The sequence below is a fragment of the Sander vitreus genome, chromosome 2, assembly GCF_031162955.1.
Source record: "Sander vitreus isolate 19-12246 chromosome 2, sanVit1, whole genome shotgun sequence".
Lineage (NCBI taxonomy): Eukaryota > Metazoa > Chordata > Actinopteri > Perciformes > Percidae > Sander > Sander vitreus.
The window spans coordinates 24,737,795-24,749,992 of record NC_135856.1 but is presented as its reverse complement, the minus strand read 5'-3'; the positions used below and the strand labels follow the sequence as shown (position 1 = coordinate 24,749,992).

The following is a 12,198-nucleotide window of genomic DNA, read 5'->3' as shown; positions in this document are numbered from 1 at the left end:
AAAACATTTGGGCTAATGTATGTACACAACTAAACAATATAGTTATAGTCGTTTTTAGACATTTATGCAGAAATATTTCATATTATATCTTTAAAGTTTTTCTTATGCTGAAAAATTGCTATTATGTGCATGTAATTTGAATGTATTAAAGAAAAGTGTTTTAACTGTGTCCCATATGTTTTTGGCATTATTTACCATTAGAAGACATTTATTTCAAAGTTTTTATAGAGGTCTTGATCAATCTTTACCTCATAACTACTTAATTTAAAAAAAAATGAGGAAATATCCAACCTTTAAAGACACCAATTTTTTTTGTGAATGAATAATGTATCGTAAATGTTCTTCCTTAAAATACAGGGGGCATAAGTACACCCCTATGTTAAATTCCCATAGAGGCAGGCAGATGTTTATTTTTAAAGGCCAGTTATTTCATGGATCCAGGATACTATGCATCCTGATAAAGTTCCCTTGGCCTTTGGAATTAAAATAGCCTCACATCATCACATACCCTTCACCATACCTAGAGATTGGCATGGTTTTATTTCAGTTAACCTAATAGTTGGTTTGATTTGCATTCAGAGATGATTTTATGGAAAGTACCCCATGCCAATCTCTAGGTATGGTCTTTAAAAGTTGTATTTTTCCTCTTTTTTTTAATAAAAAAAAGATGATTTTTTGTATTCCTCTTTTTAGTCAACTTTAGCATGGGTTCATAAACTTATGAGCACCACTGTATATATTTATAAACAGTACATACTACCCACTAAAATGTTGGCATAACTTACAGGTTTCATGTGTTCCTTTGACCTAAAAAAAATAATTATCAGGTCAATTTGCATTTGTTAATTTCACCATGCTCCCCTGCTGACTTTTGCCAACTGTTCTTTTAGTTTTCCCCCGACTCATTTAACTGTAAGTGCAAACATGAGCTCCAGGTGCAAACACATTTAGTTCAAAGTGACAGTGTTAAAAGACAGGAATCCCCCGAAACTGTGCTGCACACATTCCTGGGTCAGTAGCTGGCTTTCTGATTTTGGAACCGGTGTTGTCTAGTAGTAGCAGACGTGTAGTAAAGTCGTTATTGGTGCTAATTCAACCTTAAAGACAGACTTGATAGATGATAAACCATATTTGTATGATGTTATTTGTTTCATTTCTTTTTACTGTGGTTAAGATAAAACAATTATCCACTATTTAACACACAATAAAGCACAATTTACTGCTGTGTGGGGATGCAGCTCATCACTGAAGGACGTACCTATACGTATGGATTTAGATTCCTCTTTTTCACAAGTCATATATTTTTATAATTTCCATCTACAGTGATGTGTTGCCCAGTGTTTGGGTCTGATCCAGCTGCTATATCCAGCCTGTTTCTAGGGGCTTCCGCTCTCCTTTAAAGACAAATGATAGCGCTGGCCTATATCAATCTGCCCGCAGGATGCATTAATCCACCATTAAGCAGATGAAATGTTGCACTGAGCCTGTGGTGCAGCAGTGACGGCAGGAGCGGATCTAAAATTTGTGTGCATACGCCTCTAACCTGACCGCAGTCATGGACACCTTGCACCAAATCATCCAGTGCAGCAGAACACAAACCTGTTCCTCCTCGGAACTGGATCCAAATGTCTCAGGTCTCAGTATCCTCTATTTATACGCTGTGTATATTTACAACAGGCCGGATGATTAGGATGCTAGTGAGTAGTGAAGAGAATGTAGGGGCAATCTTCTTCGGCTATTCTAAGGAGACAAGAAGTATATCAGGGGTGAGCTACCTCTCTGATGTCATAGCTTGTTTTCAAAGAACCTGTCAGAGCTGCTTTCCTGAGCTACTTCACATACTGCAGTTGATCCTTCAAAAGAATATACAGCTATTTAATCAAAGTGAAATTGAGATCTCTATTGCAAGAGAGGCCAGCAAAAAGAAACATACAGAGAGAAGATCATCATCAACATCAATCGCCAATATCTCTACATATCTTCTATGTATTTCATTATATCTTGCAAAGTAGTGGAATGCTTTCCAAATTCAGCATTAACCCGGGTTTCTGAAGTTAGCCTGTATTGAGATCTAGCCCAGTGAACAGTAGTTTTACAATTGAAGAGAAATGTAAAATATTACAGTAAATTATAAATTTCAATAAGAGTATCCTTATGAATAAAAAGCATATTACATAGTTCTCTTCTTGTTGCTTTCAAGACAGGGACTACTTTTTCAAGGACTATTACATAAATCTCCTGTTATGAAACATAAAGCACAATGATGACCTGCATCAGGAGAGCAAAATGTGAAGGTATCTATGATGGTCAACTGCAAGATGGGTTTTCTGCCCTTGAAAGAGAAAGATGCTTTATTCCAATACGAGTGAAACGTCCGATGCAGGAAGATGAGGTTTTGGTGTTTACTTGATAATGTATCAAGATAGTGGGGGAGATATGAGCTAATGCAAATTCATTTCTACTGTTGTTTAAATGTATTACAGATATTTTCCAATAGGCACGTTGGAGGTAGCAGTTTTGTCTCATTAGAATAGCTCTGATGCTGGAGAAGTTTACTGTAAGTTAACATTCTGTATTGTCTCCGGGCACAAACACGTCTTCTAACAGTAGCCTAATACACATCAAGCGTCCTGCACAGCTGGACTGAGCTGCTTATCAGCTGTGTGAAACGTTTGAGATGCTCTCAGTGATAAGCGTAATGGACACGTTCAGAATGTGAAGAATGATGATTAAAATCATTGCCTTTGTAACGGGAAAACATCCATTAAAGCTTCTGTCAGTGTGCTAAAGTGTGGAACGTTGTAATGATTTAAGTTTATTGAGCCATATTTCCTGACCTAGCTATTTTTTTAACCAATTACATAAGCTAAATTGACTGGTTATATCATTATTTTCATATATTCTTCTTTTTATAGTATTGAGTATTGTTATGACTGTATAACCGACTTTCCTCTTGGTTGGTGTTGTGCTATTTCTTTTCTTTTTTCTTGAGTCTAAGCAATGTTTAAAATGCACAATGGTGCTTTGAGTTAAATGCTAACATTAGCATGCTAACATGCTATCAGTGTCAATGCTAATATGCAGATGTTTAGCAAGTATAATGTTTACCATATTCACCATCTTAGCTTCACAAGTTAGCATGCTAACATTTGCAAATTAGCAGTAAACACAAAGTATAGCTGTGCATAAACCAGTGATAAACCAAAATACAGTATGATGGAGCTAGATGAAAAGCTAAACTCGTAAGTTAACACACAACATTTATATATGATTAATGTATACCTTTAAGTTGACGAGGCTAACTTGTTAGCAAACAGTGTATTTCGCTACACATCCAGCAGCCGCGGAGCAACATTATCATTCATTTGTCATGTTTATGGCCACAATGTAAGTCTAATAATCACTCAGTTTTAACTCAGCTTTTGGTCTTTACCAACTCCTGAGGGAAATATCTGCCTCTTTATGCTTCTCTGTTCTTCAGCTAGTTGCTATCTAATTTTGTCTGTCTAGTGTCTTACGTTTGGTGAACAGGTAGTGTACAATCTGTTTTTAGAACTTTTTCAATGAAAACGGCTGGCTTCTGCGGCCAAAATAAATGCTATACCAAAACACTTAAATTGCAGGCTTAGCCAAGTGTATTTGACCCGAGGGGCACATGAATGTTGTAACAAATTTCATGGCAGTCCATTCAATAGTTGTTCAAATATTTCAGTCCGAACCAAGGTGGAGGACTGCTTTATCCCTAGAGTTAATAAGACAAATAGCCACATTATTGATGTGCTGAAAACATGACACATTATGACAAATATGGCATAAAAAAATACAACACCCGTGAAAGTATAATTACTTTATTTAAAGAAAGCATCTTTCTGTGGATTTAACAAAGGTTATGGAGATGAATGTGGCTTTGACTTGATAGACTTACAAACTGCACCAAGAGGAAAGAAAGCAAATCCTGTCTTTTCCCTGTTTGGTTAGGGATACAGGGATGATGGGATCCACTCTGGCTTTGTTTTCCATCTATCATAAGGTCATTACTGCCTGCTGTCATCATTAGCTGCCCCCTGGATGAAAAGTTTATCCTGAGCAGCGGGGTCTGGCTTTGACCCAACTTCTCTCTCTGTTTACCTTAGATGCTCATTAAAGGCATGTAATGTCTTTGATATCTAAACTGAACAAAGTCAAACTAATGGCTTAATGAATGCCATGCCGCAGCTCGTGAACAGACACATTTCAGAAGCTGTTTTCCTTTCTGTATCAACCGATCACCTAAAGCCAGCTAGGTAGTTTCATTTCTCATATGGCTCAGGAATCATTATTAGCATTTTCTCTTTTAAAGGATTTCTTTGATTCATGATCCATATCAGACTTTTTAGTCCATTGGTCTTGATATTTTGCAGCACGTCTTCACTATGGGAAGAATGTGGGCGAAATCCAGGAGTAACAGAGTATAAAAAGCTTGGTGTGTTTGTTTCTATAGTTACACCTCCCGGTGTGCGTGTCCCCGTTTTTATTCTTGGCTGGTCAAGTGAGGAGGGCAAGATTTATTTAGAGGATGCAATGAAAAGTGTGATACAGAATGCCTGGATGCATACGGCATCTCTGCTATTTGGCCCACACTTCAGGGAAGGTTGCTGAGTGGTTCACAGTGTTGTCCTTAAAGCATTATGATGTCCAATAAACAGAGAAACTTTTACAGAATAATTATTTAAATTGTTATAGTTACAGTATCACATTAGACTGCATGTATAATTGCTTAAAGGTGTCCTTCCAAATATTTTCCTACAACAGATTTTCAATCGTGCATTATTGTGCATTAGAGAGATTATTATAAGCACTTTTCATCAGCGCTGAACTTGATGAATTTACAGTTGTATTTATTTATTAAAAGAGGATATACGATTGATCATACTATGCAGTAATATACCACCACTGATTTAAGTGACAAAAAGTTTCAAAAGTTTCAGAAAATGTCAACCATTGGGTTTAGAAGAACTGTGTAAAAACTTCTGAGCAATGTGCACGGATCACTTCATCGAGTGTCAGGCCCAACTCAAAAGATGATCCATAAAAGGCTACTAGGTATTTTTATCTTAACATGACCTTGTGCACCATACTGAGTACACATTCTCACATTCTCACTGCATCCAGTATGACTGCTTGATTTCTATATGCTGTGCTGTGTCAGTGTCACTGCAGAAAAAAGCCTATTCAATGGGTATCCAATCTTGGAAATCCATTCCTTTATTATGAAAGGGTCTAATCAAATGTATTTGATGCGGGTAGAAAACTTATTTTGTTTGCCAAGAAGATTTATTAGAATCAGAAATACGGTTCTAGTGACACAATACATGTTATTTTAGCAAGGATAGGTGAAATTGAATTAATTGAAGAAAATACATTAAATAGGCTTATATTAAGCGAATGCCTTACTGCCAGGGACCAATGTGGACTTTATACAGGATTAAGAACTAAGACATAGGTAGAGAACTCAAATCTCTAAGTATCTGAGCAGTATTTTGAGCTGGGTTGTCTTTTCTGTGTGTGTGTGTGTGTGTGTGTGTGTGTGTGTGTGTGTGTGTGTGTGTGTGTGTGTGTGTGTGTGTGTGTGTGTGTGTGTGTGTGTGTGTGTGTGTGAGACCAAACAGTGTCCATACACCTGTCCTGCCAGCTGATGTCAGGTTATTGTCCCTCTGTGTGGGACTAATGGCCACTCCGGTGCCGAGGTGTCCCACTGACATGACCTCAGACACACAAAAGCCTTTGGAGGTCAGGTCATGTGCATTGACTGATTATGATGATGGTGCTAATTAACTTAGCATGTTGTTGATTATTGAAACCTGGGTACAAACTCAAATGCATGCCAAGTGTATTGCATTTTTTTGGTATCAAAACTAGATTATTTACAATGTAGACACACAGGAAGAAATAGCCCACAATAATTGAATAACATTGTACATGTCACCATTTAATTGACAATAGTAAGAGTTGAGTTTTGCACTGCCAAATGATTACCCTCTACACAAGAGTAGTGCTGGGATGCCAGATTTGAGCTTGACAGAGACTTTGATGGTACTGCAATTAGTAATTGCTTACTTCATTCACATATCCATCGCCCTCTGAAGCAGTGTGTGAAATCACACAGGTCAGTGATGATACATTAGAGCATAGCTGACATCAAAGTGATGTTTAAACCACTTGTGGAAGTACTTGACCAGAATTTAAGTGCACAGCATTTACCATTTACAATTAAATTCTTATGTGCACATTTTCAAAAGTAATGCCTGAAAAGAACAAATTACATATTGTTTTAGATGTATTTAGAAATAAAAGGGGAGATTAAGAAAATCCCACAAAAGCACTAAATCTATACTTATAGATTGTCACATTTGTTTAAATTTAAATAAAATATACAGACAGTGACTTGAGATGTATCATCATGTACCATGTATTTGATTACACAGATTCCACTGAATTAGGTTAGTTTTGCCCTGGATTTTATCCCCCACCTTTTTCAGTGAGAGGACGGGAGAAGGGTGGGTGTTGGTTGGGGGTAGCACTTTCACAGTCTTGTCCAATGGTCTTTCTTAAATTAGCTATGGGGGCAGGAGGCTCCCTCCCTGCCCTGACAGAGGGAGGAGCCTGCGCCTGTCACTGTCTACTGTTTCATTATTACCTGCACAGCCCTGCAGCATTCACCACACTTGTGTCTCTGTGTGGCCACATAGAAACAGAGAGAGACAGAGAGGACACACTCCAAGGCCCAAATCATCACAGACAGTTTTCTTTTTTGATGCTTTTTCCCCACTTGGGACAGGAATCTGCCTGCTACTGCTGATTTATAAAATAACTGCAAGGCAACTAGCAGTGGATATGGCTGGTTGTCTGCAAAGTTCCACACTTTGTCAAAAGTGGGAACTTTTAAGATGCCTGCTTGTGACATTTGCTCTTAGCTTCTGTTTTGCCACAGTAGACGCAGACCCGTTTGACCTAGCTCACCTTTATCACCACAGATCTGGACCTAATGAAGACAACATCATCATCGCTAACAATGGGATCAGAGTTCCTTTTGGGAGGTCTGTGTTTCTGGACCCTGTGAATGACCTTGTAACAGAAGTGCAGCCTGGTGACCGCTGCCACATCACAGTTTTGGACAATGACCCACTGGCCCAGAAACCTGGGATGCTGACCCCTAAAAAGTTCCCCTGTTCATTTGGACCAGATGAAGTGAAATACACTCATTTTGGATCTCGGAGCCCCAGCAAGGATCGTGTGAAACTGCAGCTTCGTTATGACTCCCAGACAGACTCAGTTATCATCCCTTTCATGCTGGAGGTGGAGGTGGTTTTCCAGCAGCTTGAGATTTTGACCAGGAATATGCCCCTTAATGTTGAAAAGCTAAATGGTGACAGCAACCCTATCGACAAAAAAGGTCTGGAGTTTTCCTTTGAGGACGGTGTCACACAGTGTAAGATTGCCACTCTGGTCGGCGCTGGAGGTCTTCCCAGGTATGGCACTCTATTGAATAACCCCTCAAATGGCCAAATGGTTGACTGTGATGAGTTTATGAAACAAGGCATTCGCTACAAACACACAGCTAAAACCAACTCACCTAACAGAGACTATATTCCAATGATGGCAGAGCTGCAGGATAACGAAGGCAACACCATAATGCAAGAGCATTTCCAAATGATGGTTAGAATCAGAGAGGGTGCAGAGAACACAGCTCCTAAACCCAGCTTTGTAGCCATGATGATGATGGAGGTTGATCAGTTTGTGATGACAGCTATTACAAGTGACATGCTGGCTGCTGAAGATGTTGAATCTGATCCAGATGATTTAATCTTCAACATTACTACACCGCTTAGCCCTCAGCAGGGCTATATCATCAGTACAGATGATCAGAATCTGCCAATCACCTCTTTCTATCAGAGAGACATAAAAGATCTTAAAATAGCTTATAAGCCACCCTCAGAGGACTCAGAAGTAGAGAGGATTTTCCAGCTGGAGTTTGAAATTGTAGACACTGATGGTGCTGTGTCTGATACATTTGCTTTTATGATTGTGGTGAAGCCTATGAATACCTTGGCTCCTGTAGCGACCAAAAATACAGGGCAGCTATTGTTTGAAGGGCAGTCTCGAGCTCTATCCAGTTCCCAGAATTTAGAGATTAGTGATGAGGATAACCTGGAAGATGTGAGAATAACTGTTGTTGATGGCTTAAAGCATGGAGACCTGACCGTGCTCGGCGCTCGCAGGAAATTCTTTACACCTGCCGATCTAGACGCCGGCATTGTGTTGTACCAGCATGACGGCAGCGATACCTATAGTGACAACATTATTTTTAGAATGACTGATGGCAGTAGCGAAGTGGAGTTTTTGTTCCCTATCACTATTGCGCCCACTGATGATGAGCCGCCAATTATCAATGCTAACACTGGGCTGGTGCTATTCAAGAATGAAGTCATGCAGATCTCTCCCTTCATCTTGAGTGCCTCAGATATTGATTCAGAAGACTCCACCATTAAGTTTATCTTGGAAGCACCCTACTCAACTGTGGGGGAGCTCCTGCTAAGGCAAGTGGAGCCTCCCTCTGACCCGTCTCTCTGGAAGTTCAGCGAGACAGATGAGATGTTTGAGCAGGTGGTAACTGAATGGTTTCAGCAGGATATTCTTGATGGAAAGCTGTTCTACCGTCACATCGGACCCCATAGCACCACCACTGTGATTGATCAGTTTGTGTTCCGAGTCCAAGATGATAATGACCCTCCTAATCAATCTGGCGAACACATCTTTACCACCAAAATTCATCCTGTTGATGACCTTGCCCCAGAAATCTTTCCGGGCACCACCCTTCACATGACAGTCCAGGAGTACGAGCTAACCCACTTCAAAAAGAAATTCTTGTGTTATAGTGATCTAGATTCAGATGACAGGGACCTGAAGTACACCATCATTAAGCCCCCAACTGACACAGATGAGAACAATCCAGTCCCCTTAGGTGACATCGTACTGACTGACAGCCCAGACACGGTAATTACAGAATTCACACAGGCCCAGGTTAATCACCACAAAGTAGCTTACAAGCCTCCAGACCAGGAGCTGGGCATCACTCCAAAAGTGGCTCAGTTCACATTCATTGTGGAAGATACTGCTGGTAACACTCTAGATGGACTATTCACCATTTTCCTACAGCCAGTGGACAACAAACCCCCACTTATCACCAACACAGGATTCACTGTTATGGAAAGAAGTACCTATGTCATCACTAGGAAAGAGCTGCATGCCACAGACACGGATACAGATGATGAAAATATCATCTTCACCGTGACCCAGATCCCTCGGTTTGGGCAGCTGCAGTATTTGGGGATCGACATGGCAAATGGCGAAACATTCGTACTTGAAGACATTGCCAATGGTCGCCTTACTTACATACACAGTGGAGAGGAATCACTTAGTGACGTGATGAAGATTGATGTCAGTGATGGTTTTCATGAGGTACCCATCACCATTAAGATCACAATCGAGCCGGTTGATGACGAGACCCCAACAATTATGCTCCCAGCCGGTCTGCTCGGAGCATCAATCGATGTACTGGAGAATGGAGCCACGGAGATTACAAGTAATGTCATTCAGGGCCGTGATGAAGACACAGATGACCTCATCCTCACTTTCATTGTTGAAGAGCCTCCCAGGCTGGGTGAAATCCTGGTTAATGGTGCTCCCGCTGAAAGATTCACCCAGGAAGACATAATTAATGGGGCAGTGGTGTATGCTCACACATCTGGTGAAATTGGACCGGTCAAAAAATATGACTCTTTCAACCTTACTCTGTCTGATTTGTCAGAGCAGTGGGTTGTTGGCGGCAACAAGGTCCAAGGTGTGACAGTTCACGTCACCATCCTTCCCGTTGACAGCATTCCACCTGTTGTCAGTGTTGGAGAGCAGTTTGTTGGACTCGAAGGGGAGAAAAATGTCATTACTTTGGACCACATCCAAGCCGAAGATATTGACACTACCAATGACGATATCTTGTGCACCATCATCGTCCAACCAACATCTGGTTATGTGGAAAACATCTCCCCAGCCTCAGGCTCTGAAAAATCCAGGGCAGGGACAGCCATTACTGCCTTTAGCATTAAAGACATTGCCCTCGGCCACATATACTATGTCCAAAGCATCCACAAAGGGGTTGAACCTGTGGAAGATCGTTTCACCTTCCGTTGCTCAGATGGTATTAACTTCTCTGAACGCCACTTCTTACCTATAGTCATCATTCCAGCCAATGACGAGAAGCCGGAGATTTTCATCCGTGAGTTTGTGGTAATGGAGGGCATGAGTCTGGTTATTGACACACCAATTCTGAACGCGGCTGATACTGACATCCCTGGGGATGAGCTGCACTTTGAGATCATCAAAAAACCTAAACACGGTACAATAGTTCAGCAGCTCAGCACTGGCACTGTCCCTGTGGAAAAATTCAACCTGGAACAGATCAAAGAGGCATCCAACATTGTCTATGAACACGATGACTCAGAGACCAAAGAGGACAGCTTTGAAATCAGACTCTCAGATGGGAAACATACAGTGGAAAAAACTGTTCTTATCATGGTTATTCCTGTTGACGATGAGACACCAAGGATGGCTATAAATGATGGCCTTGATGTTGAGATTGGAGAGACAAAAGTCATCAGCAACAGTGTTTTGAAGGCCACAGATCTTGACTCTGAAGACAAAGAGCTAACATATGTTGTGCAGTACGGCCCAGGCCAAGGCTACCTTCAGCGTATCAGCAAGTTTGGTGATGTTTTAGGTAATATCACCCTTGGGATGAACTTCACACAGGACGAAATCGACAAACAGCTCATCCAATATGTACACACAGGCCAGGAGGGAATCCGTGACCTGCTGAAGTTTGATGTCACAGATGGCATCAATCCCCTTATTGACCGTTACTTTTACATTAACATTGGAAGCATTGACATGGTCTTTCCAGATGTAATCAACAAAGGTGTGACTCTAAAAGAAGGAGGGAGAGTAACTCTTACCACTGACCTCCTCAGCACCACTGACATTAACAGTCCTGATGAATTCCTTGGCTTTAGCATCACAAGAGCACCTAGTAGAGGCCACTTAGAGAGCACTGACCACCCAGGTGTTCCCATTTCCACCTTCACCCAACTGCAGCTTGCTGGCAACAAGATCTACTACATCCACACCTCTGATGATGAGATGAAAATGGACAGCTTTGAGTTTGAGGTGACAGACGGTTACAATCCTGTCTTCCGTACCTTCAGAGTGTCCATCACTGATGTAGATAATAAGAAACCCGTCTTGACAATAAGCAAACTGGTTGTGGAGGAGGGAGAAAGCAAGCTCATCACGCCATTTGAGTTGACAGCTGAGGATCGGGACACCCCAGACAACCTATTGCGATTCATAGTCACCCAGGTGCCAGTACATGGGCAGCTGCTTTTCAATAATACCAAACCAGTCACAACTTTTTCCAAGCAAGACCTAAATGAGAACCTTATCAGCTATAAGCATGATGGCACTGAGACCAGCGAAGACAGCTTCTCCTTCACTGTCACAGACGGCACTCATTCTGATTTTTACGTCTTCCCTAACACTGTGTATGAGACACGCAAACCCCAGATGATGACCATTCACATCAACACTGTGGACAACGGTGTGCCCCAGATTGTGGTTAACAAAGCTGCTGCCTCACTGAAGGTCCTCCAAACAAACCACCTGGGTTTCGTGATCACCAGCAAGGCCCTTCAAGCAGAGGACCGCGACAGTTCCCAAAGGGTCCTGAAATACATTGTGTCTGAGGCTCCTCTGCATGGCTTTATCATAAACACTGCCCTGGGCAACGACAGCATCAAGACCTTCACACAAGGTAAGCCAGTTTCACACTAAAATCTCTTAACAGAGTTTTGAAAATGTAAGCTGCACTTATAAATATTTTATGTTAACACAGGATTAAATCACCATATGTAATATGAAAGAGGTAATTTACCACCTGACTCTGCAGTAACCCTAACTTCTACATAGCATTTTAGCTTTTTTTTTACTTTTGGTTTCATGGCCTACAATTTAACTGTTACCACTCTCACCCCATTCCCAGCTATTGCAGGCAGTGATGAGAGCTTTATTAAAGTTCTAACAAGCTCTAACAAACCCAAAGTTAAGACA

General features: G+C 41.1%; 1 protein-coding gene across 1 annotated transcript in view; it reads left to right on the top strand.

Moving 5' to 3' along the window:
• Positions 1–6,705: 6,705 nt before the first annotated feature.
• Positions 6,706–12,198, top strand: part of frem3 (Fras1 related extracellular matrix 3) — a 32,716-nt gene continuing 27,223 nt past the window's right edge. Inside the window, exon 1 of the mRNA XM_078262574.1 lies at positions 6,706–11,902. Within this exon, the coding sequence (XP_078118700.1) occupies positions 6,874–11,902 (5,029 nt within the window). The 5' untranslated portion in view covers positions 6,706–6,873. The remainder of the gene's footprint in view (positions 11,903–12,198) is intronic.